This window comes from Pinus tabuliformis, chromosome 4_2, assembly GCF_031772625.1.
Source record: "Pinus tabuliformis cultivar Carrire ecotype Pingquan chromosome 4_2, CPIR1, whole genome shotgun sequence".
NCBI lineage: Eukaryota > Viridiplantae > Streptophyta > Pinopsida > Pinales > Pinaceae > Pinus > Pinus tabuliformis.
In genome coordinates this window covers 109,186,882-109,210,157 of record NC_142304.1, presented here as the reverse complement: position 1 = coordinate 109,210,157, position 23,276 = coordinate 109,186,882, and the positions used below count along the sequence as shown (strand labels likewise).

Genomic DNA, 23,276 nt, shown 5'->3' with positions numbered 1-23,276 from the left:
GTTAATAATATGAACAATGAACATTGAACTATGAACATCATTGATGTAATAAATAAATAAACTAATTAGTTCAATACTAAATTAGAAAATTACTTAAAAGTTAATAGATTTCATCACAATTCATAACTGTAGATGTTCTAATTTCTAAAAAATATGGATAAGGCACTATATTTCAGTATTTTGTGAATTATTATTATTATTATTATCTAATTTTAAGGTCACGGCCAAGCTAGACACCAAATTGGTGTATGAGACCCCCTTATTTGTAGGAAAAGGGACCCACCTTCGTGCAGCAATTTGACTATTAAGTCTATGAAGGCATACGTACTCTACCCCCTTTGGTTTTGAACATGTGACCTCTTAGGAGACAACACATGCTCTTAACCATTAGGCCCATTCACGTTGTACTATATACATAGATAACGTGTCCCCCATGCCCTATTTCCTAGGTCATTGTGTCTTGTGTCGAATACTCATTTTTACGTGTCCTCGTGTCATGTGACTTAGGTTAAGTTGTATGGACAACATGTGGAGCGTATAGGGCTCATTAACTTATTTCATGTTTGATTTGTTATGTACATTTGAGACACCATTCAATTTGATAATTGCAATTATGTTTTTGATGATTCCTAATATTTTTTCTACTCAAATTTGTATACATAAAGGAGTAACGAATGACAAATTGTCCATTGGGGCAATAAAGTTGGACTTTGAATGGCATTTTGTTGCACATTCATAAATAATTATGCAACATAAAGTGTTTATTTAGAGAGAATCAATGGTATTGTAATACATGGAAGGTAGTATTCCTCTAATAGATTATTCCATGATTCATTGATTGAAACTCTTTCATGAGAAACTAGAAAAGGAAGATAATCATTAAAAATATATATTATGTTTGTGTCAATTTGGACCAAGTGATAGAAATGTTTTTTATTGTGACTCAAAATACCTCAAACCCAACCCATATATGTGGTTATGTAACTTCCCATGAAGTGAAGTGTTGGTTATGTTACTTCCCTTTCAAGTGTGTTCTCCAAAGTGCTAATACGCTCTAATCATTATATAATGTTAAGGCACATCATTGAAAAAGTTTGGGAGAAAAAGGAAGAAGTCTTTTGTTGCTTTGTTGATTTTATAAAAGCATTTGACTTGGTTCCTAGGGATAAGCTTTGTCATAGAATGGAGGAACTTGGGGTTCCTAAACATTTGAGAGCAGTTGTGCATAGGCTGTATGAAGAGGTGAAAGTCAAAATTAGAACTTTAACAGGCATTTTTAAAAGTTTCAGAAGCGATATTAGGGTCAAGCAAGGTTGCCCACTGTCTCCTACCCTTTTTGGTTTATATATCGACAAGCTTGAGGAGTGGTTAAATTCCCAAGGGGGTGATTGTATCTATTTGGGAAAGTTTGTTATAAGTCTTCTTTTGTATGTAGATAACCTTATTCTGATTGCTAAATCGGCTTTTGGTTTGCAAGATCACTTACTATCCCTTGAGCATTTTTGTAAAAGTGTGGGGATGCAAGTCAATATCTGCAAAACAAAAGTAGTAGTTTTCTCTAAGAAAAGAAAACATAACTGGCATAAGTTCTATTTTGAAGGCAACATTCTGGAAGAAGTTGCAGATTACAAATATCTGGGAATTGACTTCAACAACAATCTAAGCTGGAATGGTTGTAGAAAGAAAAGAACTTTGGGGGGTTGGAAAGCATTTTATGCTTTTCAAAATAGGTGTAGAGAGGCAGAGTTATGGGACTGGAAAATCACTCAAACTCTTTCTGGGCTTCTAGTGATTCTGGTGATTCTCTATGGTTGTGAACTATGGGCCAGCAATACTTCCGACATGCAGTGGAGACAAATTGAGAAAATTCAGAAGCGTTTGATTACAAACAAATTCAAGATTAAAAGTGTGGTTCCTTATGCTATCTTGTTAAGTGAAACATAGACTGCTCCTATTGAAGCAATTGCTATGGTGCGAGTCATAAGGTATTTAAAAAAAATTGAGCAAATGGAAGAGGGTAGATGGCCTAAGGTTGTCTTTAATGACAGATTGTGCAAGAGAAAAAATACTTGGATGCAGCAAAATATCAAATGGTTTAGTAAATGGGGTATTTGCTTGAATGTGTGTCCCATAAACAACAAAGAAATAAAAGCTTTTGTTATGGAAAAGTTCCACAAGCGTACTTGGGAGAAAGAGCTAGGAAGAAAGAAAAAGTACTATATTGAAGTGTTTAATCCCACTCATAGTCATCAACGAAAAGCATACATAGAGGCCAATATCTCTTGGAGAACCAAAATTCTTATTGCTCAGTTAAGGACTAATTCTCATCAACTTCGTTGTGAAACAGGGCACTGGAAAAGGCCAGAAGAAGTGTGGGAGGAAAGAATATGCATTTTTTGTTCTTCCGGAAAAGTGGAAACAAAAAAACATTTCATTTTAGAATGTAAAGCCTTCAAAGACAATGGGAAAATTATGTAGATATGTTGGCAATCAGCTCTTGGGATAATCTATTTAGCGAGGGGTTTGTCGAGAAGCTAGGAGCATTTATTTTGAAGCTTCATAGGAAAAGGGCCAAATACATCAAGCAAATGAAGAAGCAATCTGTCCCATAAGCTATCTTTAGCCTTGTGGACGTTAAAATAATTTCTTTCTTCCTTTCTTTCTTAACGCAACCAGTGTGGCAGTATGCTCACTCAATCTTGGCTTGCAAGCAATCAATTATTGTTCAAGCAGGCTCCTTAAGCTGATGGTAGAGGATATCATCATAGTGAGGTGGCTCCTTTCTTTAGATTTGTCTAGGTTTCCATCAAACATAACTACTTACCTCTCTGAGTTGAGTTGCTAGCTATGCCTCCCTCTAGTTGCCATGCCAATCATCTTCATCATAGCCATGCATACTTTGGTTGGTCCATCTTTGGGTGCTTTCTAGTTTTTTCAGTGGTGGTGACTCTTTGTGTCACTCCATCTCCTGTTTTGTCCTCATTATCCTCGACCATCCACTTGGTTGGTTTAGGGTGCCATTGGGCCTATTAGGCTCACCTTAATGGTTCGTTTTTCTCCAAGTATCCCCTGTCTTCTTTCATTATGCCGAACTCCATAGCCCATCTCATAGAATTCGACCTAATTACATTAATCGAAGTCACGGAGGCTTTCCAACGCTTCTGAATGGCAATCTTTATGGGGAATAGTGGAAATTACAATTGATGATTTACCCAGGTTCTCACTCAATTGCTCCTTCAATTATGGCGCAACAATAGGCACAAGCATGCATTTCAGGGCTCTTCATCTCCAGCGGAGGTTCAAAGTCTCAATTGATAGTGTCCTTATACATCGTGGCATTGAAATCAAACTTCTGATTGATCGCAGCTACAAACTTTGTGCCTAGAGGGTGATTGGCTTCAACGTTTGTGGGCCAGGGATGAATTGCTACAACACTGAGTATTCTAGCGCCTTGGCTCTAGAAAACCCACTCCCAAATGAGGGTTATGTTCCACCAGCCTGCTTGGTGGTGCATTTCTCAATTAAGTACAGTTCAATGACAGTCTCCTCTCTCGTCATGGTCTATGACTTCTCTCTACTTTAGTTTGTGGGCTATGACTTCTCTCTACTTTAGTTTGACCAAGTCAACTATGTTTATAGCCAATCGAGTTAGTGTGTATATTTTGGAAATCTCATCTCGATGTTTGATAACTGGTCAAGCGAGGATGTAGTAACCTCAAGATTATAAACTAATACTACTGGGTTGGTTTCTCGTCAGCAAGGCCAGTAGCACTAGCAACTGTCTTTTGTAATGCTTCTTTTGATTAATGAAATGTCGAACTTCAAAAAAAAAACCATTTAGCTACATTTAGCTATAGTCCAGGCATAAAAGCTTTGCAAGGGATAAACATGTTCTAACAACTACTTATATATTATAGCCAAAGAAATTTTTAAGAAATAATAATACTATTTAGAAATGTATAATTCATTTTTTTTTTGGTTTTGTCTTTACCGGATGCTATGTAAATTTTCCCTATTAATATAAGATGTCTTTTCAAAAAATATATTAAAAATTAAATATAAATACAAAAAACAAGTTGACCCGAAGAGAAAGAAGAGGGCAGTAAACTCCAATTCTGTCAAGTTGACCTGAAGAGAAAGAAAATGGTGGTAAACTTCCAATTACGTGAGCAAGACACTGTCCCCTGCACTGGAAGCGCTCACCTCCACAAGCATCGCCCCCTGGTGGCAGATGCCATGTGTACTGTGTTTATGCTGAGTCATTATAGAAGAACACCGGAATACACCTGGCTATGAACTCCATATGCAGAGGAAGGATTGTCAGGCTTCCATGCATCTTTCACTATGTTCACTTCCGTAAACGCATCCTTTTCTTTAACTGCGAGCTCCGCCACCGAAGGAGGAAACCAGGCGTTGTAAAGATGCATCTTGGATTGCAAACAAATGTTCGGCCTTTTCAGAGCGCTTCAATCCAAGCTTTGCGACGAAGATTTGAAACAAATTTAACGATGAAATTTTGCTTCAAGGCCAAACAACTGTCATTTATAGTGGTTTTCCTTCCGATGGATGTCTCCAGCAGCGGGGCACTTGTATGCCTACATCAGTGACTCTGCAACATTACAAGGATATCTGACACTCGAGCCATGTTTTTTTTTGCATCACCATAGAGTTCAAGATTTTTATCTGTTCTGACAATATCCACAACAATCCTGTGAAGTGTCCAGAGCCAATCTGCTTCTCTCTCTTCATTAACATTGACCCTGAGTGATACCACTGGATTGATTAAAGGTGAGTCACCTAGTCCACGCTCACCGCACCACGCTTCCATTGCGCATGGAGACGCCGAGCATCCAATTGCAAACAATCAGTTGTATCTTTGGGAAAGGCATAACTACCATGCGCAGAATCTCGCCCTAAGGCAAGAATTTGTGACAGACAGAGTCATGATTGGCCCCAAATCTGAAGTCTTTGGATACGGCTGTCAGTCTACATAAATCACCACACATCTCAGAAACGAGTGTTCCCTGTAGCCTTCTCAAATGCAGATCTATTGGGTGAGCTCCAATATTACATCCTCTGGGAAGAGCCACATGGGTTTCACCATATCGAGCCAGCAAAGGACCGAACAAAAAAACGAGCAAAGGACTGATCACCATATCGACACCAAGCACTCGAACGCAGCCTGCCAGATCCTCACGCCGGAACAATTAGTCGACTCGCAGATCACACTCCTGATGTAATCCCTCTCCATGTCATTGTAATCCCTCTCGCATACCACGCTGTCTGATGTAATCCCTCTCACAGACCATGCATCGGCCACAACCGTCACTCTTCCTCAGCTCCAACCACAGGGGTCCTCGCACCAAAACAGAGCGTTCGAAACCAAGAAGCCCATCAGTTCATTCATTCATTAGAGAAGCAGCCATCTCGATCGAGCCTTTCCTTCACCTTCAAATGCGTAAAATTGGCAGTAATCTTCTTCGAGCCAATCAAGGTTAACAACCTTGTGTCCATTTACCAGCTCCATCAGCACCACAACAAAGCTTGTTGTTTCTTCGACAACACTAAACTTGTCGAGGGATCGATTTCTCCCTCTAACAGTGTGTTTTCCACAGTCCAGATGATTTGGGAATGGATATCGCATGCTCTCAACAGGTTTTCGTATTCTCTCAACAACACCTCTATGCTCATCAGGTACACTGGCACGCTCCATGCATGCAGGGATGGGCCACAAGGTTAAACTCTCAATCTTTATATCAAAATGTTCTCTCTTTGTAGCTCTTCCAACATAATCAATTGAGAGCATTATCTAAACAATGATTAAACACACAACGGTTGTTTTCAGAAAAGATCGAACAGGCCTTCAAACAATGTTCACAGGGCGTGCAACACAGTACATGTTCGGTTGTCCTTTCCCTGCCAGCGCTAAGCTCAAGCGATCAACAAATCTCGCAGCGATGGAAACTCTTCCACCTCAACCAACAACCGTAAATACTCCTCAATCAGTGTTACCAATCCTCATATGCGCATATATTTAATCTACTCCACTTTCCCCAAATGAGGTCACGATATCATACACTAATATTCCCCGCCACATTGAGGCTTCGTAGACCCCCAAAGTGCTTGCCCTTTCGCTGTCTGATGCAAAAGCATCAAGTTGCGCAACGGGCATAAAAGGCCACAGTCCACAACAACAACTCCATTAATATGTAGGTGACAATGGTCAAATCCGCACCCTGCTACTGTCATATGCATTTATCTTTGAGAAACCACCAACAGAGGTCGAGAGAGACAGGTTAGACTAGATGAAATTGCCAAAAAATCACAAATTTGGCACTGGGGGTAGTACATGAACAACACATAACTCCTACGCGCAAGAAGGGAGTCGGATTCCATCTATGGCCAGATTGATGCGCACCTCTAGAAATTAAACTAGCCAATCCAAGATTTGACAGGTAGCACAATAGTCAACAAACTCATCTCCTCATTCAACTTCATAGTTTTGATTTGGGGTAGCATTGGATGTGCTCTAGCCATGAAATTTGGTGGAGAGGTTGGGGCACATGAGATCTCCAATACCCAGAAAGGGTTTGGGCAGATTTTAAATAGATCGGGAGATAATAAAATAATTAATATTTTTAATGGAGTCCCTAAGTCTAAACTTAGGGAAATAAAATATTGTGTATTAATATGAATCTGTGTTAGAATGGTCTAAAAGACATGGATCAAGCCAGATCTAATCTTAGCCATTGATTAGGGACTTAATCTCGGCCGTTGAGATGTCAACAGGAAAAGTATAAGAGGAGGCTTGAGGGTCACTTAGAGAATACACCGGATGATCAGCCATTCTATTCTCTAGAGCGGGGTTTGCTAAGAGAGATAAAATCAGTGATCGGGAGAGCAACTAAGAGGCATTAAGTACAGAGAAATAGAGAAGGCAGAGATTGTGTCGGGAGAGCAGCGCAGCAACCAAGGAGGGTGACACAGAGCTAGCAAGGGCTCACGTAGGGCCAAGCAGAGGCAGCCAAGTGTTGCGCAGAGCATTAGAGGGGCCAGCGCAGCTTACTCAAATGCTCCCAGAGCTGATGCAAGGCTTCCTAGGGCTGACGCGGGCCTAGAAAGGCTAACGCAGGGCCAGCGTGAGACAGAGAGGGGTTGACACAGTGCAGATTGGGCATACGCTGGGGTTGCAGGAGCAGTTTTGTGCTGAAGAGCTGCCAAAAAGGTTTTCCGGGGTTTCAACCAGAGATTTCGTTCAAACTGTGAGGTATAGTTGCTGATGAAATTCTCTGTTGGGTAGGCCAATTTCGACACCCAAAATTGTACCCTGATATTGCTTAATAAGAAAATTTTCAGATAACTACACCGGTTTTCCCACATTGGGTTTTTCCGGGGACATTGGTCCAAAAATAATGGTGTCATGTGGTGTGTTTGTTCTTGTTTCTTTTACTTGTTGATCTGTAATATGTTGAGCATGCACTGGTGTTTATTTTCAGTATTTACTTTGTAAATAACTTGTTAAAAAAAAATAACAAGTAGGTAGGAATAAATCAAAAAAAGTGCATGAAGGCTCTCTAAGCTAAGTAAACTTAAAAACTTCAACATGGTATCAGAATGTGATTGCAGATGACAGGAGGACTAAGAGACATTAGCCGAGTGAAGCAATAGCAGCAAAAAACAAGTGTCCCGAGCTGACAAAAGTTGTTTCTAGCAACGCAGAGACCAAGAAGTGTGACACAGAGCTAACTAGAGCCACGCAGAAGAAGCCGGGAGCTGCGCAGAGCCTCATAGAGGCCAGCGTTGCTGACGCAGTGCATCCCAGGGATGACGCAAACCCATCTCGGTTGACGCAGAGCCAGCGTGGGGTAGAGAGGGGCTGATGCAGTTCACAAAGAAGCAGTTGTTGGAGTTTAGAAGGCTGCAGAAATATTGTAAAGTGGAGTTGGTGAGGTACTGTAGTCAGAACAGTACCTGACAAAGAAGGGCCAAAGGAGTTGTTACCAAGGGTTTCTAGCCGAGGAACTTGGATCAGCAGTGTAGTTGCACAAGATGATCAGAGTAGGGGACATCTCGACAAGTGGCAAAGGATTTCCAGGAGGGAAATGAGGACTCAAAGGGAGTCCATAAGAGAACTTCAAAACGGGAAGTAGAGACTTAGAGGAGTCGAACAGAGAACTTCCAGGAGGGAAGTAGAGGAGTGTCATGGCACTTCACGGGGTAAGAGACCAAGATGAACTGGACGGAGTATCGAACTTTGCAGTCTGGAAGGCCAGAATCTTATTAGTGCTTGACAGGAAACGTGTCAAGAACTTTGCCTTGAAGATGATAGCTATCCCAGTCGACCCAAATGATAATAACAAGTACGAAGAGGCGATGGCAAGGGACAAGTGCATTATCCTTGACGGGGTCAAGGATCATGTTGTAACACATAGCCGAGAAGGAAATGACAGTTGAGATGTGGGAGGCTCTCAAGAACCTATACCAGCATACTTCTATGTAGAGAAGAATGCTGCTTGAGAACCAAATGAGGTCATATCAGATGAAGAAGGGTCAAACAATTGACTCCTTCCTCAGAGGACTAAATGAGATTCGAGATCATTTGACTGCTATAGAAGCGACACTGGATCAAGAGCTTATGGTGAGGACAACCCTGAATATTGTCCCAGAAGAGTGGGAAGTGTTTGTCCAGAGCATCCTGGGCAGAGGGACTCTCCTACCTTGGGATGAGATGTGGGCAACTCTTCGCCTGGAAGAGATCAGACGACAATCAAAGACAGGTAGCAGCAGCAAAGGGATCAAGGTTCAGCAGGAGGAGGAGGATGTGGCCCTAGCATCCGAGGGAAAGCAAGAGAAGCGGAAGAAGAAAGATCTCTCCAAGATCAAGTGCTTTCACTGTGGGGAGCTGGGTCATTATGCGACCCAGTGCCCAAGGAAGAAGAGTAAGGGAGAGTCTTTTCAAACTAAGGCAGTGCCAGCACGGGCAGAGAAGGAAGTTTTGATAGACGATGAATGTGCCATGAGTGCACATGCACCACTTGAGCGGAAGTGGGGAGACATCGAGCTGTAGTCAAGTGGACTACAGGCGATGAGGGGCAGAATCCTCGAGATACCCAACCTCTTGGATTAGACCTTGCTACAGGAGCCCCGACGAGGAGTAGTAGAACTGGCTGAGTGGGTAGAGACAGATGCGGATGGAGCGGCAGAGAGAGCTACAGTGCAAGAGTCTCGAGACAGCACAGAGCTAGCAGGCTACAGCAGTGCGAGAGGAACAGGAGTGTTGCACCAGTGCAAGAAGGCACAGAGAGGTGTGCAATGGTGCGAGATGCAGGGAGTTGTTGCAGCAGCGCAGATGTTAGAGAGGGAGCACTTGTCAGTGGCAGAGGGAGCTTCAGCATCAGTGGGTGTCTCTAGCCCAACAGAGAGGTCAATTGGGAGATCAATTACTTACTTCTCAGTAACTGAGTTGTAGTGCAGCATTAGGCAGCATGATGAGAGGAGGTGCAGTGTGGATGCATTGTTGGGAGAAAGGACCAGCAGCAGCACAGATGCGGAGGGAGCTGTCGTACAGATGCAACAGTGGTAGTGGCATAACCATGGGCAGCAGTACGAGATGCAACAATGCAGAGGATGTTGGGCAGGAAGGCCTAGCATCAGCACAAGTACTGATGCCGGATGATCAGAGTAATACTCAGTGAGGAGTATTGCTAGAGTACAGTCCTCGCTAATAGGAAGTGTTGATTTGGGGTAGCATCGGATGTGCTCTAGCCACGAAATTTGGTGGAGAGGTTGGGGCACATGAGATCTCCAATACCCAGAAAGGGTTTGGGAAGATTCTAAACAAATCATGAGATATTAAAATAATTAATATTTTTAATGGAGTCCCTAAGTCTAAACTTAGGGAAAATAAAATATTAATGTTTATTAATATGAATCTGCGTTAGAATGGTCCAAAAGACATGGATCAAGCCAGATCTAATCTTAGCCATTAATTAGGGACTTAATCTCATCCGTTGAGATGACAACAGGAAAATTATAAGAGGAGGCTTGAGGGTCACTTTGGAGAATACACCAGATAATCAGTCATTCTATTCTCTAAAGCGGGGTTTGCTAAGAGAAATAGAATCAGTGATCGGGAGAGCAGCTAAGAGGCATTGAGTACAGAGAAATAGAGAAGGCAGAGATTGTGCCGGGAGAGTAGCGCAGCAGCCAAGGAGGGTGACGCAGACCCAGCAAGGGCTCACGTAGGGCCACGTAGAGGCAGCCAAGTGTTGCGCAGAGCACCAAAGGGGCCAACGCAGCTGACACAGAGGCTCCCAGAGCTGACACAAGGTTTCTTGGGGCTGACTCAGGGCTAGAAAGGCTAAAGCAGGGCCAACGTGAGACAGAGAGGGGCTGACGCAGTCCAGATTAGGCAGACGCTGGGGTTGCAGAAGCAGTTTTGTGTTGAAGCGCTGCTGGAAGGGTTTTCTGAGGTTTCAGCCAGGATAGTTCTCTCAAACTGTGAGGTATAGCTGCTAAGGAAATTCTCTATTGGGTAGGCCAGTTTCGACACCCAGATTGTACTCTGATATTGCTTAACAAGAAAACCCTCAGATAGCTGCACCGGTTTTTCCGCATTGGATTTTTCCAGGGACATTGGTCCAAAAATAATGGTGTCATGTGGTGTGTTTGTTCTTGTTTCTTTTAGTTGTTGATCTATAATATATTGAGCATGCACTCGTATGTATTTTCAGTATTTACTTTGTAAATAACTTGTTAAAGAAAAATAACAAGTAGGAATAAATCAGAAAAAGTGCATGAAGGGTTTCTAAGCTAAGTAAACTTAGAAATTTCAACACATAAATGGACAAACAAAACAAAACAACAGTACAGTCTCAACTAAAACACATTCTCTATTTTATTTTCGGTCCTCCCATAACAGGAGGTCAGGCCCCCATACGGGCTCTGATACCATGTTAATCAAATACTATTAATCAAATATGTTATTACCATTAATCAAATATGATATTACGTATATATATACCAGAGTATTGTCTCGAGATAGGAAACTATCTTGGACACACAATCTGTTGGTTGAGAGAATATCTCAACCACACACAAATCTAGGAAACAAAATAGGAACAAACTTCTCTGGATAGAAATAATCACAACTAAGACAAGTAGGAATTACGTATTCCAACATTAAAATGGAGTTGCATAAAGATTTCTATATTTAATTATATAGAATAGAACTTAGACAGAATATTCGTTGATGCATTGTGGTATCTTGTCAATGGCTTTCTTCAAAATGGTGTTTCCATTACGAACACTGATAAATGTTAAAACAACGAGAAATCTGGTAATTATGTGGAATGATTGTCAAATTAGTTTATTTCATAGATATTCATGCTCATTTCGCATGGTTGCATATGATTTCTTGATAGTGCTGTCTTTTGAAGTTTTGGGAGATGATATATTATTTCTTGGGTAACAAGCTAATCATTTATATTTAGTGTATCTTAGTATTTCTTTAGTAATTTTTGGCATCCCAATCATATCATGAGGCATGCAGCATATTCTTAAATAAACATTTAAAAGTACCTTGTTGTTTATATAGCCCTATTTTTTCTGAACAAACTCAAATTCAGTGGAACCTAATGTCTTGGAAAGAATTGGTATTAAACTATCACGTCTTTAAAATTTCCAAATTCAGTGAAACCTGATGCGTTGAAAAGAGTTGATATTAAATTGTCACGTCTATAAAATTTTGTACGGAAGTAAGACCACAACATTCTTTCCTATAGAAAAAATAATTGGTAAAATTATCCAATTAGTAGGGAAGGGGGAGAAACCTTTCCCATTATGACAATATATTGAATTCTCGATGTTACTTGACTAATTACAACTTCATACCAATTCTTGTTTCAATGTTCTTTGAGCTTATATGACGACTGAAAACCAATATCTTTTCCACATCCTCATATCTTCTCGTTAACATCATTTTGCAGGCATTCAGATACAATGAACAATCTTCAAAACCGATATTTATTTCGGTTGGCCATCGTATATCCCTTGAAACGTCCATTGCTATTGTCAAAATGTGTTGCAAATATCGTGTTCCGGAGCCTATTAGACAGGTCTTTGTTTGTTTCGTTGTGTCAATGTAAAGAATATAGCGGTGTTGTAATATGTTAATGGGAACGGTTTATCATATTTAACATCATTTTATTCGCTGTGTTTGTGATCTAATCATAAATGGGTGCCCTTCTAATTATGTGTTCTTGACTTCAACATGCAGGCAGATATACGATCCAAGGAGTACCTTCAAAAAAAGCATGGAGATTTAAGAATTCCTTAACATTATATCCCCAAATCTTTGTCTCTATGTCGATGTGATTATGAATGCCTCATTATATAATTATGGTTTAGTTGATTATAAAGATCTACCGGTTCATGTGACTGTTATTATTGCACTTAATGAAGAGTTACAGTTGTTTCATTGTGGTTACAAATTTTATTTTGATATGTTGGTGAAGTATCTATGAAAACAAAGTAAACATAAAAAAAAAATCATTTTAAATATTTTCAAGTATTATTTTCAATGCAATCTAAACGGAGTTGTCTATAATGCGACTTTTTGAAGATTCCGGTGACGGAATCCGGCGAATAAATTGAGGTCAAATCTTGATTTCTTGCAGTTAAAATGGTTTTTTAACTGCATATTTGGATTCAGCACCCTGAAAAACCCCTGAGACGCTTTCATTGTGCAAAAACTAGCTATCAAACTTGCGATTCCAATAATTCTGGCCGGATTTCGACCGGAAAAATCCGCCGGAAAGGCTTTCAAAAAGTCGCGTTATAGACAACTCCAATCTAAACTACAAGACCTAAAATATAATATTCTAGTTTAATCATTTTCTATGTTTTCATCCTTGTAAGTTGAAATGAAATCACTTAACCATGAGGTGTATATTGGTTGGTTTATGTGGGGTTTAGTCTCTATGAGGTCTAAGATTCAAATCTTGTGAGGAGGAGTTGAGGTAGGAGCCAACTGTGGGGGATAAATATTGCCCCTCGACCAATCCCTCACAAGGGTTGAGGGTGGGAGCCAACTGTGGGGGATGAACATTGTCCCAATGACACCCAAATTCGACCAAGCCTCACACAATCCTGGAATCCTGGTGACAACATCTCACTATTGGGCACATCAAGTTGAAATGAAATCACTTAACCATGAGAATCTTGTGAGGAGGGGTTGAGGGTAGGCGCCAACTATGGGGGATAAACATTGTCCGAAGGACACCCAAACTCGACCAATCTCTCACAAGGGTTGAGGGTGGGAGTCAACTGTGGAGGATAAACATTGTCCCAAGGACACCCAAACTCGACCAAGCCTCACACAATCCTGGAATTCCGGTGACAACATCTCACTATTGGGAACATCATTCCTCCATGGAACATTCAGGCTAGCCCCAACCTAGGCTCGGCCTAGCTAGAAACAAAAAAAGAAATGAAATCACTCAAGAAATACATATAACATAATGTAAGAAATGAATGTTAACTTGTTATTTGTGGCAATGTGATTCATCAAGGTGCATATACACTTTATAGCCTAAAGAGCCTCCAATGCTAATCATATTTTTTAGCAATCAAGTAAAATCCCTTAAAGTATGTGGTTTCTCATGGAGATAGCTTGAGGTAAGAAGATCTCAAAGGACTTAACAAGTCATAGATCCGGGGCATGTTCCAATCTTCTCAATAATAATAGAAATCTATAAGATTTAATGCATTGAAGATAATCACTGGGAACTTAGTCTCTATTCTTACTAATATAAGTAGGATGGTTTCAATCCATTCTAGTCTTGGGTTTGGTTGTGGGCACTCCAATTTAAACCCTATTTTCATGACCAAGGGCAACAAAAGAGATTTACACTAAAAGAAAATGGTCATGGGAGAGGAAGGTGTTATATGGCATCATCTTGATGACTTCGTTGACCACTGAAATTGATCATGCACAAAATTGGCATAGAAGTATCCAAGCTTGATGTAGATTTGATTGTTTCAATTTTGGTCAATTTATAAGATGAGGTTTTGTTGATGAGCTAGTGCTTGCATAAGATATGCAAGGAGTAAAAGTAAGCAATTAATGATTATCTACAAGGAGAAACTATTTACAAGTGAGAAGTGCTTCTTTTATTTATACAAGAGATAAAACACCCTTTTCATCTAATAAAATCCCTACGAACATAAAATAATGACTTTATCTCTTACAAACCCTACATAATACAAGAGTGGATAGGTCATTCAGACCCCAATAATGCCTCAATAATGTAGTAAATATGCTCTTAAACTAGGTTATCCATCATAAAGGCTCAAGTTCACATGTGTGGTCTCCTAAGGGTGACAACTTACTTCAAAGTGGTGTGTAGGGGCTCAAAAGGTGAAATGTTCCCTCAAAGGTACAACGTTTCATCCTTGAATGTCATACCATATCCTCAAAAGGTGTAACATCTCATCAAAAGTGCCAAAATCATTATAACATAAGCAATGTACAATCATAAAAGTGCCACATCATCTCCAGTAGAAGCTAGGACATCTCAACATGGGTGCTAAATCATCATAAGGGTCAACATCCTTGATCAAGTGTGGAATTAAGACTCACCAACATCCTCCAAAGTACATTGTCCATGGAGGAGATCCAAGTTTTCATCGTTTCAGGTCATCTACACAAGTCAATGCCACATAGAAAGTGAGACATGTTAAGACTCACCAACGTCCTCCAAAGTATATTGTCCATGGAGGAGATCCAAGTTTTCATCGATTCATGTCATCTACACAAGTCAATGCAACATAGAAAGTGAGACATGTTAAATGTAAGATCCATTAGATAGATGCATTATGTATCATCTTGAAACTTCACACTAACTCATAAATTTATGTAATTTGCCAATTTCAAGTATGGGATTATTAACCCTTATTATGTGTGACAATACTTAGGAAGAGGAATATTTCCCAAGAAACATATAGAAGAGTAATTGAAATGACATATACTATAGTTTGGGGTTTTACTTCATGGGTAATGCCATAATCAAGGTGTGATATTCATTCTCATGAACATCTTTGTTGAGGGAGCACATGTGCATTCGATTATGCTTTCCTCGGCTTTGTGCCTTATTACCCCTTGCCTTTTCCTCAATTTCTTGTATTTCCTTTTCTTTTGCTTTGTTTCACAAAGCCACCTTTTCTTGTATATGTATTGTATTGCATGGAGGTTTGGTATAATTTAACGTAGTCTCTTTTAGTTATGTGTTTCATTACATAGGACTTGGGGCATAGTCTCTTTTAGTTATGTGTTTCATTACATAGGACTTGGGGAAATGGCCTCGTAGCAAGGGGATAAAGCTCAAGATTTACTTTGTCTTTTGACTAATCATTTATATCCCTTTATTTTATTTTTCATTTTGAACTTTATATCTTGCTCTTCCTTTTTTTAGTAAAGTTGCATCATCCTTGGGCATTCAAGCCCCTTCTTTTCATGAGATTATGAAGCCTAAATCTATGTGGGTGATACATGAAAATCAACCAAAACTGTGGGCAATGAAGGAGGAAGATGTTGAAGAGTGTAACTAGGTTTGATCTTCATAATGACATGTAATTGTGACTTTTGTAAATGATGTAATGAAGAAAAATAAAATTATTATTGTAACCCTTGCTTCATGGATTTCATGAGCAAGAGATTTTATTTATTAGATGACTCCCATTGAGAACCTTAGGATTTGTCAAAGGGTCAATGTCATGTGTAAAAAGATGTCAAATGTAACCTAGCAAATAGCCCTCCAACAACAAGCATACAATCATCTTCCTATGCTGGCCTACAAGATGAAAATGGCTCATGTTGACTCACTCAAGAAGACACACCTATTCGAAGTATCATGTCGACTCACTCAAGAAGACACACCTATTCGAAGTATCATGTCAACTCATTAATATGTACCAACAACTGTAAATAGTCGTGGAAGGATCCTCGCGTTACACAGTTCAGGTTTCGCATACCTCTGAGATTTCAGGTGAGAAGATAGTGAACAGATTGGATCTCTATTCGGATGACTTAGCACAAAAGTAAGTGCGGTACAAAAGCTTGATAAAGGTACAAGATTGAATTGGGTTCCATCTCTCGGTCTAGGGAATTTAGATCCCTCTGTAATTCGGGTCATAATGACAAATTAAAGAATAATAGTAATTTGGACATCATCACAGTCAAAGAGTTTGGATGGACTTCGGGAGGGACACGAAGAAATAATGAGGATCTCTCAAGGGACAGTGAAGTGTATACATACAAATCATAGTGCAGACAAAATCTCGGTATAATCTCTTGGTGTAATCTATGTTTCACAGTATTCGATGCCACCATAGAAAGTAGGTCACAAGTATGTAACAAGATCACAGTACTACTACAAGAGATAAGATCTCGGTGCTATTAATAATGACTATGGATATGACTTCAGATTTTCAATGCTACTGGAGAAGGAAAAGCTTGTCCTCCTTGATAAATTCAGTGATCTTGGTCTATATGGTGCAAGATCTGAAGTAACCGAGAAAGAGTAAACGAGAAGGTGGAAGAGGACTGGTATCTTGGTCTTGGAGTGGCTAATAAGTCAATGGTCTTGGTCTTGGTAATAGTCAATTGGAATCTCTATAAGAATAATTTGTGTGGCTTTTCCTCTCAAAGAGTGAGAGGTTTTGGCCTTGGCTCATAGCCTACATGTTGTGTCTCTTGTCTATTTATGTTTATGCATTGGTTACTGTTTGATGAAGAACAACACTAATAATATAACATGAAGAAGATCCTCACCTAAACAGGTAAAAAACATTCACAAACAGTCACTAATAGAAGAAAAATCACCTAATCATAATGCCCTAGATTTCTCAATATGGAATCAGAGCCAGGGTGCTAAAGTCAAAGGAAGGGCATCTAATCAAAGAGACACTCAAGGATCGAGTTTCAAGAAAGGCATCAAAGCAAGTCAAAGGTTATCAAAGCAAAAAGATAAAGATCTACATTGAAGAATCAAACCCTAGATCGAAGAAGTAGTCTACAACAAAAAAAGTTTTGGATCCTCTGGTCATCATCAAAAGACCACAAAAATCCTCATCAAGTTATCTACAAAGAAGGTAGCTCGAAGTACTTTAAAATTGAAGATTACATCATCTTGGAGAGAATCGAAATCCTAGAAGCATTTATGATCTACGCTACAAGAGAAGTTGAAGTATCTTGAAGGCGAGAAGGCATTATCATCATCTTCAAAGCTGTAAGGCAAGCCCCGTATCATTGCAGCAAGGATCCCCTCCTTATCCTTGTAGAAGATCATACGAAGCAACAAAACATCCTCATCTATCACCATCAACAAAGAGAGCTAGATCTAAAGGCGTTGTCATCATAAAAGGAGCAATCTCCTCTCACTAAAGAAGTGTTTTTCATTTGGAAGAAGATCATCCAAAAGGAGCACTAATACATCTTCTTCAACCATCATCAAAGTGATCAAGTTGAAGATTTCACCTTCACTTGTCAAGTGAGTATCTTTCATTCTTTAATCAATTTGGTAAAATGACTTTGTGTTTGCAAGGAGATCTATAAGTTGGTTGGGTCATCAAAATTCCTTGCATGGAAAAGGAGGATAAACATAGCTCTCGAAGAAAGTGAAGTCATTAAACATATCAATGGAAAGGTCTCCTAGTGAATACATGGAAAGGGATCAAAGGGCTCTAGGAATTCTTATGTAATCAGTCAAAGATCGATCATCCCTATATAGTAGTATTGGAGACATCAAAGAGATGGATATGATAAGCTCGTAAGACTATTCTTTGAAGATGCGATAAAGAAGGTCACATAACTTAGATTTGATCTACACAAAATTGAAGGTATCAAAGGATGACAGGATATCTTCATAAGATCTCAAGTGCGAGATCTGGGAGAGATGATAAGAAGATAATCATCATTGTTCTAAATGCATTAACTAATGAAAAAGGTAACAAATATCCATGGGGATAAGAAAGTTACCGCATTCGACAATTTGTGGTTTCTATGCAAGATAGAAGAAGACAAGTTGAGGGAAAAAGTGTTGAAGGTTAAAGGACTCAAACATTTGCTGGAAGGAAATGGAAGTTTGGAAAATTTAGTCCTCAAAAAAGAAAGAAGAGCATAGCTGAGATTCAATGCTATGAATGTAAAAATTATGGACATTACGGGAAAGATTGTCTCAAAGGGACAATATCAAAAGAGGAAGAGAAGAAGCCCATATCACCAAAGAAGTGGAGGAATCTAAAGAGAATAAGTCCAAGAAAAGAGGAAGTAAGAGATCTCTACTATGCTGAGATAGTCTCCCTCACAGAAGGCTTTGACATAGCTTCTAAATCTTATGTTATAGGATATGGCTATAATAAATAATAAGATGCATTATGGCATCACGGAAGCATTAGAAACAAGAGCTCGTGACCTTAGTCACTGGGTTCGGCGAATTTGAATGAATAAATTCAAAATTCGCCAAACTTCAAACGAATTCGAATTTATTCGTTCAAGTTTGCTGAACAAAATGGCGAACTCGAACAAAAAGGCGAACTCGAATTTAAAGGCAAACAAAATTGATAAAATTCGTTTTGATTCGATTAAATTCGTTTTGGTTCGATTTTTTTTCTATTTTAAAAAAGTTTCGAAATGAATTGCGGGCACGTTTTGGTTTTGGTTTCATTGTTTGCAGTTCATGTCTCCACCCATGTCTCCAGTGGGAGGAACTCTAAGATCCATTCTTTGTCATTGACGAGTGTTGGAACTGTCAAGATTAATGTCTTACCATGGATGGGCTTTCTATTTTTCATTTATGGATGTTGCTTTACTTAGAGCCTAGAGGGAGGTTGAAACTTTGTGAAAGTTTGAAAATAACTGGCTAGTTTATGTAAACACCAGTCTTTTATTATAATTATTGTCAATGCTATTTTCTGGGGTAATTAAACGCTCTAGTGTATTCAAAGCTCCTTCACTTTAATCCACGCTCTAAATTTATAGCTCTTGAACAATACGTCCATGACTCTAAGCTTTTTAGATGGCATTTTCAAACTTTAGCAAGATGGTAGCAAATGAGTTCTCAGCAATTCTGAAACGACGATCACTGATATTTAGACGAAGCCATGTGCAATACTTCTTTAAAAAACTGTTCAGAAAGATATGAATATTTCCAGCAGAACTAAAGGATTATACATCTGTTAGACACTTCCAAAATCAAGGCCATACATTAAGCTAAAAAGGACTATTGGAAAAACCCTAACCATTGTTAAACATGGTTAGTTAATAATTCTCTGAAATATAAAAAACAGTTGTCTAAAATATTAAAAACCAAATCCAATTATCCATGTAGAAATGAATGCATGTTTTGTAGTCTTTTGTATTGCAAAGAGAAATTCTGCATAATCTAAATTTAGAAATTTTTATCAGAATCCATGACAATGACAAAAGATCAAAGAATAGTTGGAAAAACCAAATCCATGTAGAAATGAATGCATGTTTTGCAATCTTTTGTATTGCAAAAAGCAATTCTACATAATCTAAATTTAGAAAATTTTATCAGAATCCATGACAATGACAAAAGATCAAAGAAAAGCTGGAATGAATGAATGAAGGGATTTTAATGAGATAATCAGTGTTCAATGATGAGACCTAGGCTAATCAAAGTTCAGTGATTCGATAAACCTGTAGGTTGTGATGATGCTTTCTTTTTGTTTCGGTAACCTGTGTTGATATTGATCTGTCTTGACTCCTCTCCTCAAACCCTGCAGGCTGCAATCATTGATTGGTATAAATTATAATTGTGAAATCTGAGTAGTGGTGACTGTGAGATAGCTCGATTTTTTTTTTTAAGTTGTGGCATTGAATATTGAAGAAGCATTTGTTGAAACTTGAAGCAACCTCCAGGCTCCAACAAACTTGGAAGTTCTGAGTCATGACAAAGCCTAAGAGCAGTGAGCCTTCAAGCAGCCTCAACCCTCCAGGCTCCAGCAAGTCGCACTGTCCAGACTCCAGCTTCCAAGTTCTAGCCTCCAGGTAAGTCAAAAACTAAAATACACTTTTTTTTTATCAGTTCAATAAAATTTACTAGATTTTATCAGTTAAAACTTAAATACAATTTATCAATATTTAAAGAGGCTCAGGTTGAATTTTGAACTAATATATATTGTTTTTTATATAAAATATAGTTTCAAATTTTCATAATTTCATTCTACAAAAAAAAAAAAAAAACTAATTAAAATGTAAATTCAAAAAAATTGCAGACATTTCAGACTTCAAGCCTTCACCTCAGTCTTCAACAATTAGAGGTTCAGAACCTTCAAATTTCAATGGCACTCCCAAAATCAACTGTTGTAGCTTTGAATTTCGTCAAAAAAGATGGTTATAATCTTTCATGTCAGTTGTGTGGACATGATTTCACTAGCACTTTAACTAGAGCAATGGATCACCTTCTCGGTATTAGCAATGGAAATGGAGGTGGTGTTGAAGCCTGCACTAAGATCTTTGATGAACAAAAACCACAGTGCAGAAAGACCATTTCAATTCAAAGATGCAAAAGGAGAAAAGGGTAAATCAGAGGCAGCGAATTGAGAGGGAGATTGCTATGTCTTCCTCCAACACCATTAATTCAATCTCAAACATTTGTGGATCAAGTTCTAATCAAGCAAAAACAGGTGGAACCAAAACATTAAATCAATTCTAGAAACTTGTTGAGAAATAAGAAGTTGATGATGTTGTTGCAAAATTCTTTTATGCATGTGCAGTTACCTTTAATGTGGCGAGGAGTCCATATTTTAAAAATGTAATTAAAAAGGCCATTGATTTTGGGAAGGGCTATGTTCCTCCCAAATCTGAAGCTTTAAGAACAACTTTGCTAAAAAAAACAAAAGACAGAGTGACAGGAAATTTACCTCAGATTAAAGTGTCTTGGAAGCTTACAGGATGCACGACTTTGAGTGATGGTTGGTCATATTTGTGTCATCGCCCATTGATCAATGTGCTTGTTTATAGTCCTCAAGGGGTACTTTTCTTGAAAGCAGTAAATGCAATGGATCGAGTGAAGACATAAGAATTTATTTTTGGAATTTTGGATGAAGTGATTCAAGAGGTAGGGGAGGAAAATGTTGTCCATGTTATTACAGATAATGCATCAAATTGTGTTGGTGCAGGGAAGCTGATTATGGAAAAGTATAATCAGATTTATTGGACCTCTTGTGCAGCTCACTGCTTGGATTTAATGTTGCATGACTTAGCCAAATTTCCTTGGGTCAATGAGACAATCCGAAGAGCCAAAACAATTGCAAACTTCATCATCAACCATCGTCTCACTTTGAGCATATACAGGAAGAATGCATCAAAAGAGTTGTTGAGGCCTTGTGATACAAGGTTTGCCACTTTTTATATTACTTTGAAAAGAGTTGTTAAGGAAAAAGTGAGCCTAAGCGTTGTTTTTTGCAACACTGAGTGGGAGAGATCTACCCTTTCAAAAGAAACTAAGGGAAAAAAATGTTGAACAAATAATGCTCAATAATGGCTTTTGGGAAAATGCAAACAAGGTTTTAAAAATATGTGGCCCAATTATTAATATGCTCCACATGGTTGATGGTGACAAACCTTGTATGGGTTTTGTTTATGAAAGCATTGATCGTTGCAAAGTGACCATTACCACTACTTTTAATAATGTGGAAGCTGATTACTAGGAGATATGGGATTTAATTGATCAAAGATAGAAGATGATGCATAGTTCATTACATGCAGCAGCATGCTATTTGGACCCTAGATTGTTTGGGTTACCAAGACATAGGGATGAAGAAATCATGAATGGACTTATCCAAGCTATTGAGAAGCTAAATCCAGATCCAGAAATTGCAGGTTTGATTAGAAGTTAGTTGAGGGCATACAATTTAGAAGAAGGGTTATTTGGAACACAATCAGCAATGTATGATAGGAGCAGAAGTGATCCAGCAGTATGGTGGAAATTTTATGGTTCAGGGGCGCCAGAATTGCAAAATTTTTGCAATTCGTATCTTATGCTAGGGATCAAGTGCATCAACATGTGAAAGGAATTGGAGTTTCTTTGACCACATTCATTCCAAGAAAAGAAATAGATTGTTAACTGGAAGATTAGAGGACCTTGTTTATGTTCGTAGTAACTTGCAGTTGGCATTGAAGAATGTGACTAAAGAGTCATCCAATTCCTCTACTTCGTGGATCGATCTTGTTCCAAATGCATCAATGGATGAAGCTGATTTGTACATTGATAGTGAAATTGATAGGGAATTGACTGATGAATCTAATGCTGAAGCATCTAGCAGATTCACAGCTCCTACTGCTCTTGATGATATAGAACTTTTTGATATAATAAGTGGGCCCTAGGAACATCAAAAATAAAACTTGTGTTCATGTTTTAGATTTCTAGTTTACTTTTTGCATGAACAATTTTCTAAAACTACCAAGCTATTTTAAACTTTCGAGTTTATATATTTTGAATACTTTTTTATCAGATTTTTCAATATATGAAATCTGATATGGCCTATGGTTTTGTTGAATTTCATTTGGGTGCCAAATTGCCAATGTCTATGATGAATTTCTCACCTTGTTTACTATGTATGGAAGTTGGAACTTGGTTTTTTATTGGAATTTGGCACTCGCTTTCATGGTTTATAAAATTATGTCGAAATGATTTAAATGTTTGAGCAATAATCTTATGTCTTTTCAATGTGCATTATGGACTTTGAATTTGACTTTAAATTGATTTTTTTATATATATACATTTTTTTTTTAATTTCTATATGTCGAATTTTATGTCAAACTTTATCGGCAAAATTTTAGTTGCCGAACTTTATTCAAATTTCAAGGTCGCCGAACTCGAACTCGAACATGAACCTGGTGACTTAGGTTGTGACATCACCATAGGGAATCATGAAGGACAGATGGAACAAAATCCATGGAAGTCAAATATGAAGGATATAGCTCTTGAGAACCTCATTGCAAACTTAAGAAAATGAAGAAGTCATCTAAGACAAGGCTCATCATACATCAAGTCAAAAAGAAACATCTTTCGGATAGGGATATGCAAGATCCTTAAGATGATCTGATGGAATCATCATTGGAGGGTTCACCAATCTAGATAGGAAGCAAGTATTTCATCAGGGACTCCAACATGTGGAGTTCATGGGATGATGGTATGATGACATAAGAGATGCACCAGATAAAAGGGTTGAAGATCTTTTCAATCAAG

The 23,276-nt window shown here is 38.6% G+C and overlaps 1 protein-coding gene across 12 annotated transcripts in view; it reads left to right on the top strand.

The window, feature by feature from the left end:
* The window catches only part of LOC149168511 (endonuclease V family protein), a 526,712-nt gene extending 514,234 nt beyond the window's left edge, over nt 1–12,478 (top strand). For 9 of the 12 annotated variants that reach the window (XM_089428269.1, XM_089428273.1, XM_089428268.1 and 6 more), the window contains 2 exons: nt 11,988–12,116; nt 12,278–12,478. In XM_089428269.1, coding sequence (XP_089284395.1) covers nt 11,988–12,116; nt 12,278–12,337 — 189 coding nt within the window. In that variant the 3' untranslated portion in view covers nt 12,338–12,478. The remainder of the gene's footprint in view (nt 1–11,987; nt 12,117–12,277) is intronic. The other 3 variants (XM_089428276.1, XM_089428275.1, XM_089428270.1) reach the window with 2 other exon arrangements.
* The last annotated feature ends 10,798 nt before the right edge of the window (nt 12,479–23,276 follow it).